Source organism: Lissotriton helveticus, chromosome 1_1, assembly GCF_964261635.1.
Source record: "Lissotriton helveticus chromosome 1_1, aLisHel1.1, whole genome shotgun sequence".
Classification (NCBI taxonomy): domain Eukaryota; kingdom Metazoa; phylum Chordata; class Amphibia; order Caudata; family Salamandridae; genus Lissotriton; species Lissotriton helveticus.
The window spans coordinates 199,751,422-199,777,057 of record NC_136057.1 but is presented as its reverse complement, the minus strand read 5'-3'; the positions used below and the strand labels follow the sequence as shown (position 1 = coordinate 199,777,057).

The window sequence follows — 25,636 nt, the reverse complement described above, 5'->3', positions numbered from 1 at the left end:
CCCCAGCCCTCCCTGCCTGCCCCGACACTGATGGTGTCTCACAAGGAGTCTCGGACTGTGCTGCAGTCGTTTTTCGTGGCGCCATGGTTGTAACTTTATTGTTTTTATTCCACATAGACTTTCCACGCAGCCAATCAAGGTACTGGAAATGCGTAATAAGTGCAAGCTTAAAAAAAAAAAAATAACGAATAGTTTCTTACCTGTTGGTGTAGTTTTGCAGCTTGAAGATCTTTCTGGATTCACTATGCTGTGCATATTCCGCAATCTGGTGGTTGGGTCCGGAATCGTAGTCTTTTTTCTCTTTTTTTTTTTTCGTAGCCCAGGTGGGCGACAACGTCCCACCATTTGGTGTACCTTCGGTGACATCGGCATGCTTCCGGCGGAAGCTACCACCCTTGGGCGCCATCTTCGGATTCTTTTTTTTCTGTCTCTTTTTTCCTTTTCTGTGTTTGTAGTGAATCCATGGCTATGTTAGTTAATCCTTTTTTCAACGTAATTCTTTCCACGTATTTTAGCTTGAACTTGCTTTCTTTTCTATGTGTTTCCACCTTCCTCTCCAGCCTCATCTTTCTGGCGGAGGTGGGCGGGTTCACTAGTGAATCCAGAAAGATCTTCAAGCTGTAAAACTACACAGACAGGTAAGAAACTATTAGTTTTGCAGCGTGAATCTTTCTGGATTCACTATGCTGTGCATAGATTTTGTAGCGGTTTTGTTACTTTTGTGGCGGCTGGGTGGAAGATGAGCGTTGGTTGTTGAATATATGTTGAAGAACCTTTTGTCCTACTTGTGCTTCTTTGTTCATTTGTACATCCACGCAATAGTGCTTAGTGAACGTGCGCACTGAAGCTCATGTTGCCGCCAGGCATATGTCCTGAATTGGTGTGTTGGCCAGAAAGGCAATTGTTGCTCCTTTCTTCCTGGTGGAGTGGGCTTGCGCCCCTCCGGTTAGTTCCTGGCCCGCTTGTTTGTGGCAGAATTGTATTGTCTGTGCGATCCATCGGGCTATGGTGTTTTTAGTCACTGGTTTGCCCATGTAACTGTTTGCGAAGGATACGAAGAACTGTTTTGTTTTCCTGGGTCCCTTCGTCCTTTCAATGTAGTGCATCACAGCCCTTCTTGCGCCTAGAGTGTGGAGCGACCTCTCAGCGCTTGTAGTGGGGTTTTGGAAGAAGCTAGGGATCTGAATACTCCGATTCATGTGGAACCTTGACACCACCTTTGGCATGGAGTGTGGGTCTGTTCTCATCACGACCCTGTCACTGTATCTGGATGTAGGGTTCCTGCAGTGTGAGGGCCTGCAGTTCGCTCACCCTTCGTAGCGAGGTGATAGCTACTAGAAAAGCTGTTTTCATGGTTAGCATTTGCAGTGATGCTTTGTGGATGGGTTCGAAAGGTGCTTTCATGAGCTCAGTCAGTACCACATTTAAGTTCCAGGCCGGTGGCGGCATTCTCTTTGGTGGCGCTATCCTTTTTGCCCCTTCCAGGAATCTTTTTATGACTTGGGATGTAAAGAAGCTTCTCCCTGTTTCTCCTCTTGTGTATGCCACAATCGCTGCCAGGTGCACCCTCAGCGAGAATGAGCTTAGCTTAGCTTTAATTAGGTGCGTGAGGTACCTTAGCACCGTATATTCCCTGGTCAGTTTTCTATGGAGTTTTTTCTTGCAACACCATTGAGTGAATCTTTTCCATTTTTCCCCATAGCACTTGCGTGTGCTGGGCCTTCTTGCCTCACGCAGCACCCGCAGGGTGCTCTCTGGTAGTTTTAGATGTGCGAACTCTAAGTCCTCAGGAGCCAGGCTGAGAGGTTGAGGCTCTCCGCTCTGGGTGTAGAACTTCCCCGTTTTCCATGGGGAGTAGGTCTCTTCTTTTTGAGAACTTGTGGGGTGGGCCCTGCGCCATCTCCATTATCTGAGAGTACCACGTCTGCCTGGCCCATTGTGGTACTACCAGGATGAGCGTCATGTTGCTCGTCATGCATTTGTTGAGAACCCTGGGGATCAGTGGTATCGGGGGAAAAGCGTAGGCAAATGTTTTTGACCAGCTTATCCATAGAGCATTCCCCTGTGATAGTGCCTCTGGTTGCCTGGATGCAAAGTATTGGCATTTTGCATTCCGGCGTGTTGCAAACAGGTCTATTGTTGGTGTGCCCCACTTCCTGAATAGTCTCTCAGTTTCCTGAATATTGAGTTCCCACTCGTGGGACGCTGAAGTCTGCCTGCTGAGCCAATCTGCTTCCACATTGTCCTTCCCTGGCAGGTGAATGGCTAGCAGGTCTATTTTTAGTGGTATAGCCCATCTCCAGATTTCCTGTGCCAAGCTTGACAGAGGGAACGATTTAGTTCCCCCCTGTTTGTTTATGTAGAACATCGTTGTGGTGTTGTCTGTTTGTATCAGCACCTTCTGGTTGTACAGGTGTTTCTGAAAGGCCTTGAGGGCTAGCCACACGGTTTTCAATTCCAGGTAATTGATATGTCTGACCGCATCTCTAGGGCTCCACAGACCCCTCACTCTGAGCTTGTTCATGTGTGCGCCCCATCCCTTCTGGGATGCGTCTGTGGTGATGGTCACTGTTGGGTCCGGTGGTGTTAGAGGTTTCCCTACTGTTATCCTTTCCTTGGTCCACCACCTTATTTCTTTCTGCACTCTGTGCGTCACAACCACTAGATCCTCCCAACTTCCTGTAGCTTGTGACCATTGCTGTTGCAGCCACTCTTGGAGTGGTCTCATCTGTAGGCGTACATTGGGGACCAGGTGTATGCATGACGCCATCATCCCCAAAATCTTGCTCACAGTCCTCACTGTCAGAGCTCGCCCCTTCTGGTAGTGACCTTTCTCCCTCAGTAGGCTGAGCGTCCTCTTTTCGCTCGGTAACACCCTGCATTGGACGGTGTCGATTTGGGCTCACAGGAAGATTTTCACTTGCTCTGGTTCCATTGAGCATTTTCCCCAGTGTATGGAGAAACCCAGGCTTGCTAGCGTTCTTGTGACCTGTTCTGCATGATCTTTGCATGTCCTGTAAGAGCTTGCTTTTACGAGCCAATCGTCGAGGTAGGGGTACACGTGTATCCCCTTTCTTCTTAGATGTGCGGCCACTGCCGCGAGGCATTTGGTGAACACCCTTGGTGCGGAATTTAGGCCGAATGCCAGGGTCGTGAATTGGTAGTGATCCTTGTTCACTGTGCATCATAGCATGTGCTTGTGCTGCCTGTTCATGGGGATGTGCAGGTACGCATCTTTTAGGTCTATGGTGGACAAGAAGTCCCCGGCCTTTATCTGTGGGATGACCTCTTGTAGGGACGTCATTTTGAATTTTTGTGTCTTTACGTATTTGTTTAGGAACCGTAGGTCCAGGATGGGTCTTAGACTTTCGTCCACTTTTGGCACCAGGAAGTAGTTTGAGTACACTCCCTTGTTTTGTTCTTTGAACGGAACCCGTTTGATGGCCGCTTTGAGGAGGAGTTCTTGAGCTTCCTCTTGGAGTAATCGCAGCTCTCTTCCCGAGTGCTCTCTTTTCTTTGCTTTCTGTTTGGTGGTCTCTTTTCCAACTCTATGCAGTATCCGAACTACATAATGTTGAGTATCCACTTGTCTGTTGTTATTTTTCTCCACTCCAGGAGAAAAAATCTCAATCTTCCTCCTACTGGCGTCACATGTTCCTTTGTGTCTTGTCTGTGTAGCCCTCTCCTTTTTGTTTTCCCGTGCTCCTCCCCCGGAGGGTTCGGGTGGGAGAGCACCTTTTTCCGTGTGAAGTCACTTTGAGGGGGGTTGTTCACCGCCTCTTCTTCTCCGGCCCCGTCCATTTCCTCTTGACCGAAAGGACTGGCCCCTGCTCTGGTAATTCCAGTTTTGCCTCTGCTGGCCCTGGTGACTTTGGTTGTCACCCTGTTGTCCCTGGTGGAAAGCCTGGTGTGATTGCCCTTGTTGGCTTCCACCCCTGCTGTTCGGCCTCCGTGTAGGAGTGCCCCTTCTCATCCCCCTGAATTGCAGGGCCCCCATGGACCTTGCCGTCTCGTTGTCCTTTTTCAGTTGGGTGAGCTTCTCATCAACTGGGGCTCCGAACAGTGTTTCACCGTTGAAGGGTGTGTTCAGGATGTTGTTCTGAACCTCAGCCTTGAAGCCTGAGATCCTGAGCCAGGCTTGCCTTCTCTCTGTGATGCCTATAGCCATCAGTCTGCTGGCTGTTTCTGCCCCATCCAAGGCTGTCTTGACGCACGAGTTAGTGATGCTTTTCCCCTCTTCCACAAGGTGTGATGCCCTCTCACGGTATTGTTCCGGGAGGTGCTTGAGCAATTGGCCCATCTCATCCCAATGCTGGTATTGATGTCTATTCAGGAGGGCGTTGGCGTTCGCCATCCGCCAGTGCGTTGCGGCGTTCCTCTCTATTTTCCTGCCAGTTAGATCCATCCTCCTGCTTTCCTTGTCAGGTGGAGGTCCAGATGTTGTTGGGACGTTTGCCCTTTTTCTGGCCGTTGCAGCGATTATTGAGTCTGCTGTGACGGATCCCTTGATGTAAGCTGGGTCCTGGGAGTAGAATTTGTATTTTTTCTCCGTCCTCGGCGTTACTGATCTGCATGTAGGCGGGTCCTTGAAGGCTTCCTTCTCCTGGTTTGTGACACTCTTTAGCATGGGCAAGAACGGACTTCTTGTCTGTGTGGGGAGCAATGTCTCCAGCAGGAAATCTGCTTTTGGCTTCTCCTCTTCCAGCTTAACTCCATAGGCTGCTGCCGCCTTCCTGACCACCTCATTGTATGCCCCAATGTCATCCGGTGGCGAAGGCCTCGAGGGGTATGTCTCCACAGCCTCCTCCGGGTTTTCGGCCTCGATGTCCTGCCATTCCAGGTCTTGGGCCGTCGAGGAACCTGAGCCATAGCTTGACTGCTGCTCCCCGTAATTCCCTTCAGTGTAGTAGAGGTCTTCTTCCTCTTCGTGCTCCGAGGGGTCCGGAGTTTTCGGCGTCTCTTCCACGTCGAACTCCTCGTGCTCCTGTACCTCAGCGACGGTCGGTGCCGGCTTCGAGGGGATCCTGTAACTTCTCATCTTTTCGTCGAAGTCCTTCTTTCGCTGAAGGATATTCTCCATTTCGGCCTCGAGCCTTCTTTTCTTTCTCTGCATCTCTGCAGCCTGCTCGTCGTCGAGCGTGTCGGCCGCTCTTTTCGGCGTCGGCGAATCTCTCTTCAGCTCCTTTTCCTTCGAAGTCGAAGTCCCTTTTTCGGGGGCCTGCTTCGATGGCCTATGCTTTTCGCTGGTCTTCGGCCTCCGGGAGTCCTTCTCGAAGGATCCGCTGGGCTTTTCGGAGGATGCAGCTTCGGTTGTCGAAGTTTTCGGCGTCGGTGCTCCTTTCGAGGCTCTGGGCTCTGACTTTCGAGAGTCTGCCTCTGGCTTTCGAGACCCTGTGGGGGTTTTCGGGGTCGTAGACTCTCCTACCTTCTCGGGCGCTTTCTTATCGGTCTCTGCGACCGTGAAGTCATCTGGCCCTTCGATGATGTTGTCCTCGTCGTCGGTGAAGAGGCCCAGTTCGTAAAGCGTCGGGGCCTGGCCCTTGCCCTGCATCGTGTAGTGGGCTGTCCTCTGTCTCTCTCTAACTCGGAGTGTCTTCGGCTTGAAGACGGAGCAGGCGTTGCAGTCTCTGCTTTCGTGGTCGATTGGCAGGCAGAGGTTGCAGACCGGGTGCTGGTCCTTCTGCGCGAACTTATGGTGGCAGTTTTTGCAGAATTTAAAGGGTGTCTTGTACATCCCTGCGCTCAGGGGGCCCCCTGTGTGCGCATTCCTCCAGGGACGTCGAAGATCTCGAAGTTTTTTCCTTCCTTCGTCGTCTCCTCTCTGATGGTCCTCTTCTCCCGATCTTCTCAGATCTTTACCGTCGAAGACTTTCTGTATTTCCTCCTTTTCTCCTCCAAAACTTCTGGAGCTTCACGCGACGATCCAGACCCAACGGCGGAAAAAAGAATCTGAAGATGGCGCCCAAGGGTGGTAGCTTCCGCCGGAAGCATGCCGACGCCACCGAAGGTACACCAAATGGTGGGACGTCGCCGCCCACCTGGGCTACGAATTGTTTTTTTTAAAAAAAGACTACGATTCCGGACCCAACCACCAGATTGCGGAATATGCACAGCATAGTGAATCCAGAAAGATTCACGCAGCAAAATGGTGCTTCCGAGACAAGAGTCACACCGGCTCAATTTAGCACAGGGATCCCACGGCCTTAAGCTGCAACGAGATACGTGGCGTCTGTAGGCAGCGAAGGTTGTCAAGCAAAGTGGCTCCAGCAGGAGTTGTGGTGCGCTTGGGCAGGCTCAGTGCAGCTGAGGGACCCCCGGCCTCACAACAAACCAAAAAAAAATAAAAGAAGCAGCAACAGGCAGAAAAGACCGCGCGGGTAGAAAGCTACAATTTAAAAAAAGTAGTCCCAAAAGGAAAACAGAAGCACGAAAGCGGATGAAAACTGAAGTTAGGCCGTGCTGCTTCCGGAATCAACGGAAGTGAAGCATCAGATCTACTGCTAGTAATAAGGCTGCTAAAAAAAGCAATGCCAGAGTTTACTAATGGCAAGCGGCAGGACAAATTACCGGGTAATAGGCGGAGTTTCACCACTGATACTGTTCACTTGATGTCTCGGAGAGACAGCCCATGTGCGCTGCCTAGGCGAGACCTAATAAGGAGATCCAGACCAATATTATCAAATTATACTTTGTTGGTAATTTTTTTTTTAAAACCGAGATCATCATAATACGGTAAGAACGTTTTTAATCAAAAATACTTTTCACTTTGAAAAAACCGACACTTTCCAATGTTATCCTATGAGCAAAACAATACTGTGGTTAAACCGATGAGTACCGAACTTACAATTTCAGTCTTTGGAGCCAGAAGACAGCAAGGGCCAGGGGTCAGGTAAGTACCAAAACTGCACCACCAGCGGCACAGGGGCCGCCGGGCTCCAAGGTCAAAATCGGAGTTCGGCCCAATGCTTTCCAATGGAGACAGGGGATGCCTAGAGCTACACTGCTTGCAAGTTAGTAAATCAGTTGCAGATTTAGTTCTGTGTTTTTTAAATATTTATGTATACAACAGCCTACACTTGTCTGGTAGGGTTTCTAAGCAAGCACCGCAAGGCTGGCATTTTGTCCACCCATGTTACCTATTGCTATCAATGTGTGCGCACTCAAGGGAAAGAGAACCTTGGTAACGGCCCACAACGCCATCTCACGTAATGGAAGCCAGCACAATCTGCAATTTCTTTTTTTAAGCACGTGGAAGAAACCGCATGTCTTATTCGCATTTTAGATAAAATAAGATTTTTTACACATCTTATGAAAATGCAAAAGAGTTTTTTTTTTAAATGACAACCATACAGCAGCAAGTCTGTGGTCATTATTAATGTTGGACTTTGAAATTTTGTATCATAGATCAAACACACATTTGCCATGGATCGTTTCCTGCTGCCAAAAGATGGTAGCTCAATAAAACGAAAGGCCGAAACAGACGTAGAGAAAAGAGCTGCAAAAATTAGGAAGTATGATGCCTCCTACCTGGACCTTGGATTCACCAGCGTCACCATAAATGGTGAAATAAAGCTACAGTGTGTGGTTTGTGGCATGACCTTGGCTAATGAAAGTCTAAAACCAAACAAATTAAAGCGCCACTTGGAAACCAAACACGGGTCACTGGTAGGAAAGAATACAGATTTTTTCGCCAGAAAGCTGGAAGACATCATCCATCAAAAATCACTGTGAAAAATGTGGTCTCCACGCCAACAAATGCCTTGAAAGCATCTTACCAAGTGGCGTACCACATTGCCAAAAACAAAAAGCCCTTTACAGATGGGGAAAAAGTGATTCTCCCAGCAATGCTTGATGTGGCCAGAACAATGCTTGGTGAAAAAGCGGCAGAGAAGTTGAAAATGGTACCACTCTCAGACACCACAATTTGCCGCAGAATCTCTGACATGTCTGAGGATATCCACAGACAACTCCTTGCTTTAAATCCAGTTTGTTTTATTTGCAATTGGATGAAGCGACTGACTTATCTAAGGACGCTCATTTAATTGCTTATGTCAGATACTGCCACAAAACTGTAATATTGGAAGATTTTTTATTCTGTAAACCAATCAGGGGACAGGCAACAGCATCAACCCTGTTTGACATTCTCAATGACTTCCTGTGCTCCAAGGGCTTAAAATGGGACAGCTGTGTTGGGATCTGTACAGATGGTGCTCCTTCCATGTGTGGGGCTAGGGTAGGCCTAAAAGCCAAAGTGTTAAAAGTGGCTCCTCATTCTATGGACCCACTGTATGATACACCGGGAAGCCCTTGCAGTCCGTAACATGGATAGAGAACTTGGGGATGTGTTGGATTGTGCTGTGAAAATTGTTAATTTCATAAAGGCTCACCCCACTAGAGCACGTCTGTTTGCAATTTTGTGAGCAGAAATGGGAGCTGATCATAATGGTTTGCTTTTCCATACTGAAGTCCGATGGCTATCCAGAGGGAAGGTTCTGAATCATATTTTTGAATTACGAAATGAAGTACGGCAATTCCTTCTAGATTTGGATCCATACAAAGCAGAACAGTTGTGTAATCCCCGTTGGCTTGAGCTTTTAGCATACCTTGCAGACATCTTTGATAAATTAAATTCCTTGAATTTGTCTTTGCAAGGAGCTGAAAGTACATCTTTCACAATGTGCAAAAAAATATCTGCTTTCAAAAAGAAGCTAGAGTTGTGGAAAAGACTAATCAAAGATGGCCTGCTGGAGGCATTCCCATGTTTATCAGAAGCTGTTGAGGACACAGGTTATGAACTTGAAAGTGCTGCTGAGGTCATAACAAATCACTTGACTTCTCTCAGGGGTGGTTTAGCCAAGTACTTTCTTGAGGACATTGATCATGACAAGGACTGGGTCTTCCAACCTTTTCTAGTGGATGCAGGTACTCATCTCCCAGTGCACCTTCAGGAAGACCTGATTGAGGTCCATAGTGATCGCGTTCTCAAAATGCAAGTCAGCAAAATCCCATTGGCGGAATTTTGGCTGAAAATGTCTGAGGAACATTCTTGTTTGTCAAAAATTGCAGTCAAGACTATTCTGCCTTTTAGTTCGTCATATTTATGCGAGATTGGTTTCTCAGCATTGGCAGTATTAAAGACTAAGTACCGTTCAAGGCTTGAGGTGGAGCACAACCTGAGGATGGCTGTAGCAAAGATACATCCACAAATTGACAATCTCTGCGGAGAAAAACAGGCACACCCATCCCATTAGTTCAAAAATGTGTTATAAAGTTTGTCAAACTATGTTTCATTTAGGAAAAATAAAGTACTGTTGTGGATTTTTGGGCAATTCTTTTTGGAGACTTTTTGTTTGAGCTGTGTAGTAAACCTGTGACTCTAAACTACAATCACCCACAAACCTTTAGTTTGCTAAACACGGTTTAATAATATTTCCCCACCGTAAAAATGATTTGCCATGGGAACGGGGGCGTTTTTGGTTGTCTGTGAAGAGGAGTGTCAAGTTCTAGAAATTTTGGTCAGGAGGGGGTCCTGAAGCCTGGAAATTTTGACAGGAGGGTCTCGGCATCCAAAAGTTTGAAGACCTCTGCCTTAGGGCTACAGTGCCTGCTGTAGGGTTGACTTAAATATATTAAATGCAGTGACTTTGGTATGGCACACAGTGAATGTGCCATGTCATATCCTCACTCATGGTATGCACCAAGATACGCAGTCTGCAATGGCAAGCTGCATGCAATTGGTATGGGGGTCCACTAGGGTGGCATAATACATGCTGCAGCCCTTAGGGACCCTCATTCATACCCATGCCGTAGATACCGGGGTACCACTTACTAGGGACTTAGAGGGGTGCCAAAGTATAGGCAATTGGTTTACAATTAGTACAGTTTACCTTATTTAGGGAAAGAGCACTGGCACAAGGGCTTAGTTAACAGAGACTCAGTGCACATAAGTTGAAAAACATCAGTACGAGTGGCAAAAAGTGGAGGTGACCATGGCAGTGCATGGATTCTGGTTCTCTAGTAGGTTTCGTTCTCTACCGAAGTAACTCTTGCACCAATTATACAAGCTATTTAAGACAGCATCATCAAGTTACCTTAACACAGAACTGGCCCTGAATAATACACCCAAATATATGAAAATAAACTTTAAGAACATGAATTTTACCGGCTTCTCCAACTCCCTTTTCTGTGGAAGCTTCTTTTTAGAGGCTTTTCTCTCTGCTCGCCTCATTTCAGTGGTGGTGTCGGCTGCTGTGATGAGCTTCTGCAAGTCCTGGGCTTTCTTCTCCCGTTCTTTCTTCCTACTTTCTATTTTCCGTAGTTCTTGGATGAGGTATTCTTCTTCTGTCACCTGCAGGAGACAAGAATAAAGATAACTGGATCAGTGGAGAAAAACAGACTATGCAAGCACACCACTTGGGAATGAGCAAGATTACTATTCTTAGAGGACTAAGTGGGTTTTGGCTATGATCAGTTAATCTGTTCTCCCACTGTCCACACATCAAATAGAGATAAATAGCGTTAATATATAGGCACTGCGTATGTACAATTCTGAATCAAGCCAATGTAATTTTTGAGCTTTGGTATGCAACATTTATTTGCCAGCTATTACTTGGCAAGAAACCAATTTCTATACTGTCAAGATATAGTAGATTATTTTCACACTCTTTCAATAATAGTTGCAGGCAATTAAATGCTAACCTGTTTGGAACCAAACAGGATGGCAATTGCTTTCAGATATGCATCTCCACCTCGGGGCTCCTGTTGGAACGGCAAAGTCCTCTGCATGATGAGTATTGTGTGCTCCGACCCAGAGTGCCCAACTATACAGTTACCTGGATCCCAAATATTGATTTTTTGTCATAGACTGACATCGATCACATATGTGCGCCACGAAATAGGCCAGTTACACGGACTGGGGGCGCCCAAAGGATTGGCCTCTTAGTTTGGAAGGCTAGCCTGATTTAATGTATCGTAAGATTTTACTTTTGGTTTATTCGCTTAGCACTGGAAAGTGCGTTAGTGTGGGTCCCGCAACGTGACCAGCTGGATCCTTAGTTTGTTTTTGCGGGTCTGGGTAATCTCTGTTCCCTTGCATGGAATTGTAGATATTTTCTAGTTTATTTTTTAAAGAAGACTGCTAGTTCATTACATCTCTCCTTTGATGAGGATTGCAGAGAGACATCTAGTTCGATGGATGTGAGGGTTTTAACCACAGAGTTCCCTAGAAGAGTGGGTGGTCGAATTTATTTTTTTCCTGGAAATATCTGGCTTGGGCTAATTTAATTTCATTGTAGTAATGTCTGATTGCTTTCTTATATTGTTCTTTGATGGTTGTGTCATATGTTTTTCGCCAGTTCCTTTCAATTTTTGTTGCATGCTTTTTTCAGAGATGCGAGATGGCTGTTGAACCATGCTGACTTTCTCTGTGTGCAGTTGGTCACTGTCCTTTCTTTGTTTGCTCCAGTGTTCTGCCACGTCATTGAGCCATTTGGCCCAGAGCATGTCTGCGTACTCTACATCCCCTGATATCGGGATTTGCCTTTCTAGGGACTCAATCATGTTATCTGGTATAGTTCTGGGCCACTTCCTGCCCAGTTTCGGAATGTTGCCCCCTATATTTTGTATTTGCGTTTTGGCCAGAGACAGAGGGATAAAGAAATGGTCTGACCAGGGAACTGGTATGGGAGTTGCTTTAACTTGGGGTCGTTAGTAAAGAATGCATCTATTGTGTGACCTTTATCATGTGTAGCTGATTGAACCAGCTGTTTAAGTTGCATGGCTTCCATATCTTGGGTTAATCTGTTGGTGGCGGAGTTGTTGTGTTCATCTAGGTGAATATTGAAGTCGCCTCGTAAGATCATGGCACCTTTGCTAGTGATACACTCTGCTATGAGATCAAGCAAATGCTCCAGAAAAGTGTTACAGGGTCCTGGTGGGCAATAAATGAGCATTCCTGAGAAGGTTTGGGTGGGGGATAGCCTGATGCTAAATAGTATTGTTTCGTACTAGAGTAGGGGCTTAGGTGAGACTCTGCAGCTATAAGTATCTTTATACATGATGCCCACTCCCCCCCAACTTTTCCCACCCTATCTTCTGACGTTAAATCCCTGGGGAAAGGCCGTGACTAGGTCTGGTGTGGAGCAGACTTTGAGCCAGGTCTCGGTCAAACATAAAACGTCTAGTTGTTCCTTCTCAATTAGTAGCCTGATCTCAGTTTTATGTCCTGGAATATATCTGCAGTTTATTAGCTCCATTTTCCACCTTACTTTCCCTTCTGTTTCTAATGAGGACCGGTTTATGTGAGAGGTCACCTCACTCACCCTGAGTTTGCAGTGGGTGCAAGTGGTCTTTCTTCCTTCCAGGTTTTCCGGTGCGAATATGTGTGCACACTGTGGAGTGCCGACCGGCCTCATTTGTGTGAGTACTTTTGTACTATATCTTTTGCCTCCTTGGGTTTTAGAGTTGTGACTGGCAGGGTTCCAGGCCCCTGTTCCCAGCCAGACAGGTGCAGACGGGATTTCCTTTGGCGCGCTACAGGTGTGTCCATGCTGCAGCTGCCATATGTCCTCTGTGCAAATAGAGCGCTGACTTCACTCGCTCTATGGTATGCCTGGGTGTATGAACCTCTCTATAGTCTCTTTCCTGCCACGAAGAGAAGAGCAACCCCCCCCCTCCCCACAAGACAGAAGTGTGTTCCTGCATTCCTGTGAGAAAAAGACAGCTCTTTGATTCAGTGATCAATCACAAGGAAGGGGCCAGACATCTCAGGAAGGGAGATGGGGCTGACAACTGTGTCATACAGAGTAGGACTGGGGGTCTGGGATTAACCTTTTGAAGCACATATCACTGTGGCTGACATCCAGGTGTGAACTCTGGGCACTCCCATGAACGGTGTTGAGGACAATCAGCTTCCAACATGTGCCAGCCTGAACAAACCTCTTACAGGAAGAAAGAAGAAAATGAGAAGTGTACACTTCAAATAAAGCAGAACCCCAACATAAAACTTCAAAGACACAGAAATTAAATCACATTTGGTATCAGGAAAAGGACAATAAGAAGGGGAGGTTGAGTCCCGAAAAATGTGTAATCTGCCAAGCAGCCAGACAGGCTGTGTGGGAAGGGGAAGCTCTGCAACACGCCCACCCGTGACCAGGACTGGGGGCCATGGCCTGCTAGTCTCCCTACTGGGTACTGGACATCATCCTAGGAAACCAAAATCACTGCCGTGGAGTCTGGAGCAACAGTGCCTGCCTGCTTGCTAAGAACAGTGAGCAAGGTCCACTGGGGAGCCCTACTAATAGGACTCCGTGCGGGATGTGTGAGGATTCAGCTGTGCACAGATTGGAATGTAGATTGTGTGCAGGATTGTTTTTGGCAATCCCTGTATGCCAGGAGAGGGTTGCCATAGACTGAGCCATGAGCTGAGTACCGTGCTGGTCTTGCTACACCCATACTGCTGTGCTGACCCTCTATGCCAGAGGGGATCACCTGTAAAGTTACCACTTCGAGGAGTGTCAGGACTTGTGGCCATCTGGGCCACAGTGCTTGTGCTGGAGGAGCCTACACCTGCATTACCACGTACCCCAATAAATCCTGTATGCCAGAATAGGCTGCTACTAACAACATTGGCTAAGGATTCGTGCCGCCGACTGAATGATAGACTACAATCAGCGGATAGGATCTGCACTGCGAGGGAACTGCCCCAACTGAACACGGAGGACTGCTGGAGATGCCATGGATGACTTTGCACACTCGTTGGCTCTAGTTGGGAGCTACAAAAAGGATTCCCCCTCCATCCACCCTCATCTCCCCAATTGAATTCCACTCGACTCCCGCCCCTCCCGGTGGGAAAAGTAAACTTAACGTGTTTTTGCTAGCAGCGAGCTGCTCCAACAACAGAAAGAACTCCAGCAGCACCGCTCAGGAGAGGACCTGCAACGACAGGTGCTGCCACGTGGTATGGGAACAATGCCACTTTTCTGCAGAAGCGCACGGATCCCTTTCATGCTGCAGGTGCATGTAAGGCATGAACTGCGTCAGTAGGGCCCCGGGGGACTCGCTGGTAATGTCGCTGCGGCACCACAAACACTATTGACTAATTTCTAATGAGTCAAAGGAAGAACACTTGAGTATAGCCAAATAGATCGTATTCCCTGGATGCAGTCACCAATGAATCGGGAAAAAAATCTAAACACGTTACACGAAGGAGGGGGGAAAAGGGTTTTGCTTGACAAATACTAGAGCCACAACCTCAAGGGGGATTGTGTTGTTGGTTCTAAATGTCGTACTTCTTTGCATGTGCAGAGTTTTAAATAAAATACTACTTTTCTCATAAAAGGAAGTATTTGGTTGAGCATTGATTTATTGTTCGTATTGTTTGCATTTTGAGTTCTGAGTCTTGTTCACAGACCTGTATCTACATTCAGCCCAAAGGAACCTTAACTCAACCACAGCTACCACTGAGAGTCAAGTGCAGAAATGGTACTTGGCCATGTTGAGCAGGATCCATAACAGGTTGGGCCCAGGACATCAGGAACAAAAGGCCTCAACCACCACGGTTGGGTCCAGTCACCCTTGCATGCCTGTGGCCCTCTGAAAGGGCTCGGACACCTCCCAACCACACAATATACCAAACAATCCACCAATAACAGAGGTTGCCATCTTATGCAGCAATTATTCTCTTTGCACTTACGGCAACTTAATGAATCAAGCTGCAATACTCTCTAGCTTGTGTCACCCATATTTCTTATAATGGAACCAATAATGCACCAGAAGTACGAGTTACTTACCTTCGGTAAAGGTGTATCTGGTAGAGACGATTCTAGCCGCAGATTCCGTCCAATAGAATTTTCCACAGGCGTGAGACTGGATCCGGAAACCTTTCTGCCACAGCATCCCTGCGCGCTGGGGGCAGGAAGACATCACTCGACTCCGCCCTGGCGTCGTCTGCGCACGTGACGTCAGCGAGGTCGCATAAGACCCGCCCCAGCGCGCCTATGTCAGTTTTCTTCAGAGAACTTTTCCGCACCACAACACGGAACTACCAGATAGTAAACTGTGGAAGCATGGGAACAGTGTGCGGAAAGCTGAAATTTTGACTAACAACTCCACCCACAGTAGTGTCACACCACAGAACCCAAGGCAGGGAAAGAAGAAGAAGAGCAGAGCCCTGCGCAACCACCCTGCCAGTACATAGACAGTCTCCCACCCCTGCGCCCGGAGGCAAGGAACATGCGTAAGGACAATGGTACACGGAGGAGACCCACCACCCCCAACCTGAGCAAGGAAGGGGACCAGTCCCACCACAGACAGGGACAACAAACATCCAAGCCACCCCAACATAAAGGGCAACCACCCACAAGGGCAAGACATGGCCAGATGACCCTTAATCAGGGGATAGCACTTGAAGGAAGGGAGGAGAGGGAAGGACAGGGATAAGAAATAATCTTCCCCAAGCCTGGAGTAGCCACAGCAGCAGGGCACCGAAACACCAGAACCCCATCCTCCAAGAACCAAGGAGGAATGAACCGCCCTCAAATGGGGCCACCCGCCAGAACCAAGGAGGCCCTCACAGGAAATACAGCCCCCCACCGGGAGGCGAGTACCGAAGACCAACCTAAGGGTCCTCGCAGAATAGGGGAGGAAGGGCGGGCCGTGAAGGAATCTGTGGCTAGAATCGTCCCTACCAGATACACTGTTACCGAAGGTAAGTAACTCGTACATCTGATAGAGACTACTAGCCGCAGATTCCTTCACGTAGAATAGATACCCTAGCAATACCCCAGCGAAGAGGGTCTGCGAAAGGACCCCACGAGCCAATACAGAACTGAAGGCCCCACAGGAAAGCAGATCTGTGAACCAATTAGAACCTCATCCCTGCCAGGCAAGGGGAACCCCCCAAGCAGACTCCCACTGACCACAAAGGATGTAGGAGGGAGAAGAGGGCAGAAGAAGAGCCAAGGGCAAGGTCGGAGAGGCCGAAGCACCCCACTGCCTCACAAGGCAACACAGCTTCCACCCAACACCAAGACAGGAAGCGAGGGAGAAGAAGAAGAGCCTAGATAACCCAAGGAAGCGAGGGAAAAGAAGGCAAACCCACTCCAGGTGGAGAACAACCTGCCAGCCAGAACAGCAACCCACGTGGTGGTGCCAGGGAAGATGCAACCTCCGACTCGTCCTCCGTCTAGGCAGCCGCATGTGGGGAGGGACGAGAGGGGCCCGGAGAGGGACAAGGGGTCCGCACCCAGCCTCGACCTGGAGCGGGACGAGGAGGGTTCACCAACCCATGTGGCTCCGCACAGTCCAGCTGCTGCCGGCGCCGTAGCGGCGTCACCTCGGCCATAAACAGGACCACCTTGTCAAGGACCGAGAGGGGCTCGGGGATGCGACCCGAGCCCCGGCGACCTCCTGCGACACCACAGGGACTCGCGCAGGAGTTTGCGGTGAAAGGAGGTGCCGCACCCCAACAGCACCACATCCTGCAAGCCTGGATCCGAATCAGTCGGCACCGGAGCCACCGGCGGTGCCGCTGAGGACCCTGCGCAAGGCGAGGGGTCCGCCGACGCCCCAGGAGGGGAAGGAGGTGAAGCCGCCAGCAAGGCCTGCAAAGCCGCCGCGTATGTCTCCATTTGGACTCTCGACACCCCCACACCGGGAAACGGTGGATAGGACGACAAGCGGGCAGCATCACCCGTGGAGAGTCTACGCCTCCGGAAGGCCGAAGACCAGCCTCCGGGGACAATCTGCGACACTTACCCACTGGGGATCGACGCTCACGTGACATCGGAGAAGGGCGAGGACGACGACCACAGCTGTATCTGAAGCCGTCCGCCGAACACCACACACCACATACAAATTTGGTGCGGGTCCATCGCCGACATAAGACGCCCTCAAAATGTACAAGTTTTGTAGCCCGAAGGCATTTGCACACTGTTCCACCAAAGAAATGGAGAAAAAAGGGCCCGAAACAGGCCCTTAGCAAGGGATCCGCGTTGCATGCAGAAAAGGAAAACACTGACGTAGGCGCACTGGGGCGGGTCTTATGTGACCTCGCTGACGTCACACGCGTGGAAGATGTCTGGGCGGAGTCGCGTGATGTCGTCCGGCGCGCAGGGATGCTGTGGCAAAAAAGTTTCCGGATCCAGTCTCACGTCCTGGGATAATTCTACGTGAAGGAATCTGCGGCTAGTAGTCTCTATCAAATTGATCTCTTCAATGGTCCAGGTTCTACATTAACAATGTCACTGTACCAGATTATATCATGACTGGTCTTCCTCTGAGATATACTTTTGCAACTATAATGGGAGCGAACATTGGGACCCATAATGTACAGGAATGTATATAGCGCAAATCACCGAGCGGTTTCTAAGCGCTTGCTTAGGGAACCCGTCCTGGTATTCCCCTGTGAGATAACCCCAGCAGGGTATCCGCAAGGTGAAAGCCAGGCATCCCGCTGCGAGGGGCCGTTGTGGAGATTAAGCAAGCTATTGCCCAGAGTCGCAGAGTGTGAACCCGTGATTCGAGTAGGCACCGGAGCGAGAATTGTCGAGTCCATGGACATTTTAGGACTCAAGACCCCGCCGAGCCGGGAATTGAACCCTGGTCCCGGGCTGACCTCTGCTTCCAGGTCTGCCTCCTCTAACCAGTGAGCCACACTTCTCCACATACCATAATACCCTGATGTTACAAAAAAAGATATGTTGGCCTAAGATATTAGCATAAGAATTGATCAAATGGATAGAGGTGACAGATTATAGTAATTAGGCGGTGTATTCTGACTGTAGTACAAATGATCTAGATCCCAAAGTAAATTTCTTATAAGTACTTTGGCAATCTGGAGTCGTCTCTTTATCAGAGTCCTAATTTCCTGGGAGCAGTATGGGTCTTTGCCCTCAAATAGATTTATTCAATTATACCTAAAGGGGAAAAATTTGGACTGCAGAAAACCATGAAAGTCACCATCATTTATGGTTCAAACAGGGGTGGGAAATTCCTATCTTCCGACGCCCGAGACATCTAGATTTCTTACAAGGGCAAGAGGTTTTAATTTCTATTTTGTCCAAAGGACAAGTAGTCAGTCTTGCGGTAATCTGATACACAGCTGTTCAACCCTGTTGGTCACAGCCAGTTAAAACGTAGCTCTGCAAAGTTTATTGGCACTGAAAGGGTCAATGCAAAAGCTGGGGCCTGCACTTTTATTTCTCAAGAGCATAAGAACAACATGATGGAGCTGAGCTCAAAGTCGCAGCTTCGTATAAAACAACTACAGCACCGGAGTCTTTTTGCTTTCTCCCCCAGACTCATGGCCCTCCCCTGGTCCTTTCATTTTCTTCGAGCACAAAACGAACATGGAGCTTCTGCAGCTCCAGAACACTCACATCACTGGAATGTAATGTTATCAGCCGCTTGGCTCCTGCTCGGACTTGAACCTTGTGACCCCCTGCCTTTTATTCTGTGCTTCACCCATTGGGCCTCAACCGGCCCCAAGATCCCTCCACACCCTCGACTCCGGGGGCCTACAGTAAAGCGCCATGCTTTCTCTTCTCATGCAGCTCTTGCACAACCGTCCTTTACTATGTTTCACCTGGTGCCTGAATTTGCTAATCCCACCCCAACCCCCTCTGCTGCCCCCTCAGACTGCCCTGACCTCCCCCCTCGGCCTCTCATATCCTACATCATCCAGAGCTTACAATAAAGCTCATTAGTTTCCCCATGTGGCATGCATGCAGTCCTCAGGCAGAATCTCATGTCTGTCCTGGCACTGGGCCTCTCGTCTCACTTCATGCGTGCACCAGGGGCCTCTGAATAGCCGCTGTAGCAGCTACAGTAGCTGTAGAGTTCTTGATGGGCCTCTTCTTTCTGCAGGTCCAGACAAAGGTTCATAACTGATGTGAAAGGATATATACGTGGATGACTGAGTGAAAGGATGGATGTAAGGATGGATGAGTGAACGGATGGATGAGTGAAAGAATGGATGGATGTGTGCAAGGGTGAATGAATGGATGGGGTGAAAGTGGATGGATGAGTGAAAGGATGAATGGTTGAATGAAAGGGTGGATTGATGGATGAGAGAAAGAGTGGATGAATGGATGGTTGAGTGGGTGGATGAATGGTTGAGTGGGTGGATTGATGGCTGGGTGATGGGTAGAAGGGTGGATGGTTGAGTGAAATGGTGGATGGAGGGATACATAAATGAGTAAAAAGGAGTATGGTTGGGATGAAAGATGGAAGAGCAAAAGGATGGATGAGGGATGAGTGAAAAGGGGAATGGATAAGAAGGCAAAGAAGGATGGAGGGGTGAAAGATGGAAGAGCAAAAGGATGGAGGAATGAGTTAAAGGGTCACTGGATGGATGAGTGAAAAGGAGGATGGAGGGGGTGAAAGATGGAAGAACAAAAGAATGGAGGGATGAATGAAAGGATGGGTATCTGTGAAAGGGTGGATGGAGGGGGTGAAAGTTGATTGATTGATGAGCGAAAGGATGAATGTAAATGTAAATGTAAATGTAGTATACTTGTAAAGCGCACAGCTGCCCCAGCAACGGGGCGTCCCGGCGCTGTATAACTCTGGGGAACCCGTCCTGGCTTTCGCTGTGGGATGGTCCCTTGCTGGGAGTCCCCAAGGTGGAGCCAGGCATCCCCGGAATTGGTGGGGCCGTTGTGGAGATTAGGCAAGCTAATGCCCAGAGTTGCCGATTGGAACCCCCTGATTAGAGTAAGCACCGAAGCGAGAATTATCGAGTCCGCTGACCAAGGTCCACGACCCTGCCGCGTCGGGAATTGAACCCTGGTCCCGGGCTGACTTCTGCTCTCAGCCCTGCAGCCTCTAACCAGTGAGCCAATGGATTAATGAGTGGAAGGAAAGAGGGATGGATGAGTTTGAATGATAGATTTAGAGCGGGAAGGATAGGTTTGGCCAGGGGCATTGTGAACCCCTCTCTTTAGCAGCTACTGCGGGGGTGCAGCTCTTGATGAGCCTCATCTGTCTGCAGCTCAGCAGTCAAAGGCCCATAATTAACGTGTAACGGTGAGAGAGTGAAAGGATGGATGAATGGATGTGTAGGTGAAAGGGTGGATAGATGTGTAAGTGTGGCTTGCTATATGGATGAATGAATGAGTGAAAGGATGGATGAGTGATGGGGATGGTGGATGGATGATGGATGTGTTGAAGGAAGGGGTGAAAAGATAGATGGGTTGCAGGGTGGATTGATTAGTAAGCTAAAGGATGGACAAGTGAAAGGCTAAATTGACGGATGAGTGAAAGGGTACATTGATGGATGAACGGAAGGATGGGTGAGCAAAAGGATGAATCGATGGCTGAGATGGATGGATATGGTTGGGTAGGTTTGAATATGGATGGATGGATGGACAAACAGAATGGTGAAAGTCTGATGAAAGAATGAATGGATGCCAATGTAATGGTGAATGCTAGATATCAGTGGGTGAATGAAAGGATGAATGGGTAGATCTGCAAAAAAAAGGCAAAATAAAGAAATCACTAGTATTCAAAACCTTCTATAATATGAGCCTGACATAACCAGAGAGACTATTATCCGAGCGCTTTTATAATGGAATTGCTGACATTAATTGACGGTGCACTACATGGCACCAAAGGGACACGTGGATTTAGTTACAGGACAAGTAGATTTATGAAGCTACCTGTCCCATGGACAAGTAGATATTTTATTAAATTCCACACCCCTGTTCAAATATTGCTCACAGGATCATTGTCAAAAAATGTGTAATGGGTAGTGTAAGGAAGCTTTTGAGGCAAAATTTTTTAAATAAACAAGCACTGGGGACATCTCTTAACCTCACTGTGGGAGACCACCAAAAGAAAAGATGCCCGTTAATGTTGCGATTTGGCCAGTGAGTCTCTCTCCTTTAATTTTCACAAGGAGCCCAATACATTTCCATAGAGAAATGGAATCTTCATATTGCCATACATGGCAGGCTTACAATCAAATGGTGCCCTTAATATTCTGCCTAGGGAAACTTACTTGATGATACAATGAAGTCTTCTAAAAACTCATGAGGACCTGGGCCTAAAGGTATGCTAAACCATATGTTTAAAATTTGCCCTAACTTTGGACCTATCTTCCTCAACTCTGGCAAGTAATCTCTATTAGTCTGACAATGCCGGCGAGGTGCTATCATGAACCCCATCGATAAAAAGCGGGATAGATTTGCAATTACTGACGGATTGCACTTTTGAACACTGAAAATAAACTGTTCACAAAAACAATAGCACACAATTTAGAGAAGTAGACCGAAGCGAAGGTTCTGATTAAACCTGTCCAGACAGGCGCCATGCGATGAAAAAACTAAAGTTGAGGGGAACTTAAAGTTCGGTAGGTTTTCATTGGGGATCCAATACAAAACCTCAAAAACGAGAAAATGGAATAGCTAAAATAAAACCGTACCTTTCATCCCAGCCATCCTCAGTGGAAAGTTAGAAATGAAGTGTGAATGTAGGACTGCATGGCCTATGAGTTGGAGTGACAATGAGCTGAAATGGCAATTGCACAACAGTTTGAGTGGAAAGGTATTGTCATTTTCTGAAAGCAAGATACTGCGGACATGATCAGTTGGTTAGTTTCTATCGTCACAAGAAGGTATTGTACCAGACTATGGATTTTATACAGCAATTCATAGCTGTAAAATGCTCCGATTTGTATTGTTTTCCTCATAGACATTCAGAATGCGTGATTAGTAGTCGCAATTTAACGCATATGATAGGTTTTGGGTATGGCACCTGATGTTCAGAGATGTGTTCCACACATTGTGAAGCAAACTAGGAATACATAAGCATAGGGATGTTTAAGGTGTGAGAATAGAAGCAGTTGAGCATTCAGGTGCCTAACCTTTTTTCTTTTGGATCTAGCTAAAGATAGCTGTAGCTGTCTGGGATAACCAATTGTCACCAATGCACACGCTACAACACACTCAAACACACTCCTATACATAACTTCAGATCAGCCGGCTTCAGGTACTGGCTGGTTCGGGCAAGCCCCCTTTGGCTAAATGGCCAGTCGATTACAATTTGTGATTGCCCAGGGCATATAATGGATTTGCATGTGGTTTTGCTTCATGAACGGTATAGGTGAGGAAGCTGAAATAAAGTAGCTCATATCATGCATGATGTTTACCCAATACGGTTCTGGGGATCCCCGGTGGCTCACCCTGCCCTGCATCAGTGTAACAAAGCCATAAGGCAATACCGACTGACTAAAATCCCCCCGCCCTTCCACCAGACCACTAGCATGTCAGCTGATGGTGTGTCCAGCTCCAGAGGGCACTGCAGAATCCTTTATTTCAGAACGAATCAGTTTTCATCTTCAGCCTTGCCACACATTTCAATACAAGTTGAAACACTCTCCTGTCAAAAGATGGAGCATTGCACTCTCCTGCATCTGTTCTCAGACCGTGAAGTGGCGTAGCAATTTTTATTTCCTGGTGGCTGGAGCATGCACTTCAACCAGAGTTTGACAACTCCCATCAGATGACAACAAGCACTAGTAAAGCCAATAGGTCTTTGCAATCCGAGAGCTATTAAAGTTGTTAATGTCTTCTAGGCATGCTGAATAGCAGCATGGCTGAAAGTCATGTAAAAATGTTGAGCATATGGCGGTCACTTCAGTTCTTTCCCTAAGTATAAGAGAGTGTGTGTGTGTGCAGGTCTGCATACTGAAAATGCTGCCTGTGCAAGCATCATCAAGCCTATACAATGAGAATAGCTGCCTGAGCACCGGCCAGCCTTACTAAGAAAGCGTGGGAACGCATGGGCGCCAGTCTGTATACTAACAATGTGTGTTTGATTCCAGGCCTATTTACTGACCATGTTGTGTGCGCCCACGCAGCTCTGATTTCCTGAGAATGTTTGTGCATGGGTGTGGGGGTCTCTATAGGTAGAATACCCCATCCTGGATAACGCAAAATCCTTGACAAGCACCAAAGCTGCCTTATGAGAAAATGGTGACATTTTGACAACCCAAATATTGAGGGTGGGGCTATTCAAGGAAAACTTTAGAGGGGGTGCGAGAAAACGCCCTCTTTTTGCAAGGTAGCCCCCACTTTTTGCTGAACTGCTGAGGTGCTTTGACTGAATGTGCCCTGGGCTCCTGCCAATCAGGTGCCCAGGGCCTATGTACTTTCCCTACACCTGCATTAAAAACCAAACCCAATTGGCATCTCTGGCCACAGGTCAGCCCCTGGTAAATGGTACCACAGGTACCCAGGGCACTGTGACCAGAAAAGACCTCTAAGGGCTGCAGCACTTATTGTGCCACCCTTAGAGGCCCTGTACCATTACACTCACACACTGCCTTTGCAGGCTGAGTGTCTTGGTGCAGAACAAAGTGAAGAGTCGACATGGCACATGTCCCTGTGGGCCATGCCTTCAACCCACTGCCCTGGCATAAATCAGTCACCCCTCTAGCTGGGCGCCCTATACCAGTGGTGAGGGTACTGGTGCATGAGCCCTGTACCCCTACAGTGTCTGAGTCCATTATTAGATATGTAAGTGCAGTGCTGGGAGCTTGTCATTACTAACTCTACTGTACAATAATGGCTGCACTGAACACTGAGAAGTTTGGTATCAAACTTCTCAGCACATTAAACCCACACTGATGCCAGTGTGGGATTTAATGACAAATGCACACAGAGGGCATCTTAGAGATGCTCCCTGAAAAACGACCTACCACTAGTGTCCAGGCTGAGTGGCTTCTTTCAGCTGCCACCACCAGACATGTTTCTGGACCCCTGGGTCGAGAGACTACTGCTCTCAGGGGCCTGAAACAATGCACATCCTGGGATGAGGTGCCAAGCCTCCTCCCCAGGATGGGCAGGGTTCACGAAGGGGAAGCTTCAAAAGCATGCCGCCTTTGTGAGCTTCCCCAGGCCACTTGCTGCTTTCAGCAACTGGTCCCGATTGGTTCTGACCACCACTTTGGGCGGGAGAACCGGAGGAAAAAACAAGTGAGCAAGAGAGATGTGCACACCTCTGCCAACTCCACCCCTCAAGTGGGGAAGCCGGATGTGCCCAGCACCCATCAATGGTGGCAGCAATTTACTCAATAAGGATAAAGAGCAATCTAATGATCCTAAAATCCCCAAAAGGATTGTCCCTAAATATGAAGCCACTGGCTGTGCGGTCTAATACTCTGCAAGACTGTAGAAAATAAAACGACAAATATGAACATTGCCGGCGCTATCTTGCTTAGTGAGGGACTTTACGTGCACGTAAGCAGCAACCATTTTAGACATCGCGGCCATTTCAAACTCTGCTGGTCACCTGTGAGTCACCCCAACCTCGCTATCATCCCCCCGCGCTCTGACCAAGCCTGAACACATGTACCAGGGTCGTAAAACCTTGTCAGCATGACAACGCCCCGGAGTCACTTCCCTGCACCTGGCCACTCAATCCGGTCCCAGGCACTAACCAACCCCTGTGGACATAGTTTATTACCCGCACACGGCAGGGCTTGTTTTACCAACAAAGGGGCCTGATCTAATCAAAGACACGAACCCTTAGATCTGACTTATCCCACGTACTTTTAGATCCTGTCGGAATGTCCAGCTGCGAGATAGCGATCATCTGTTAGGTCTGGGGGAGGGAAGATTGCTGCTGGGTCTGTGTGGGAACTAGCTTGAGGCGGGGATTCCAAGGATGTTTGACAATGCAATAAACAGATGCCAGGAATGTTTGACCATATAATAAACTGACTAAAAAGCATATAATAGGCCATGCCACGGAGATGCACTTAGAGCACCTCCTGACAATAGCACCGGTGTCTGATGTGATGTGTTCTCCTGTGGAGAAATAAACCTGTTCTTCGCCTTCCAATTTCCAGCGCCTGCCTCGTTATTTTGATCGCTAATCTTAGGGTGAATTAGAGGTGGTTTGCACCAAGCGGCATCGAAAGTCTTGGGAGTCTCGCTGCTTTTTATCAATTGGCGCACCAACGTCGGGGCCCATCAGCGACACGTGGGTCCGGTGAGAGAGGTCCTAACGACGGAGTGAACATCTAAACGATCGGGAAGTGCACCTGCCTGAAAGAGATCCTCGTCTGGCGGCCGATCAACTGAACTTCACCGGTTCTGAACGGACCTCTCTCGAGTGACCTGCGGTCCTGACTGGGAATTTACAGGAACGCCGCATTTTTGGAGTTCGAGGACAAACGGGCGCTGGAAGGGGACGATGAAGAAACTGTCCATAACGGTCCGGGTAAGGTTGTGATATACGACAAAACTGATTATCTGATTGTATTGAAATTGTTTGCTCGAATACTAGTATTCCGCTCTTTGAAGTTATTGGTAGTAATTAAGACATTCCCTGCTTGCAAACAACGTAGAATAGGAATATTCCCTCTTTGCAGGCAGCGAAGGACAGGTAGTGCGGACCTTTGTCCATGACCTATTGAGATATTTATATTGACCGCTTGTACGTCATGCTGGTCTTCTCAAAATTGTTTGATTGTTTTGGACCGGACCATTTGTTAGAGGTCAGTCATCCAGCACCGCCGGAAGGCAGCCCTAACAAGGACTTGTATGTTAAATATGGAGTAGCCATCGTTGATTATAGCAAACAATGGCATAAATACACGAGAAAGACCGGGTAAATCAGTGTCCACTGACGG

General features: G+C 48.1%; 1 protein-coding gene across 5 annotated transcripts in view; it reads right to left on the bottom strand.

The window, feature by feature from the left end:
• The window catches only part of DMAP1 (DNA methyltransferase 1 associated protein 1), a 588,998-nt gene that overhangs the window by 354,746 nt on the left and 208,616 nt on the right, over positions 1-25,636 (bottom strand). For all 5 annotated transcript variants that reach the window (XM_078663550.1, XM_078663471.1, XM_078663703.1 and 2 more), the window contains exon 8: positions 10,163-10,348. In XM_078663550.1, coding sequence (XP_078519676.1) covers positions 10,163-10,348 — 186 coding nt within the window. The remainder of the gene's footprint in view (positions 1-10,162; positions 10,349-25,636) is intronic.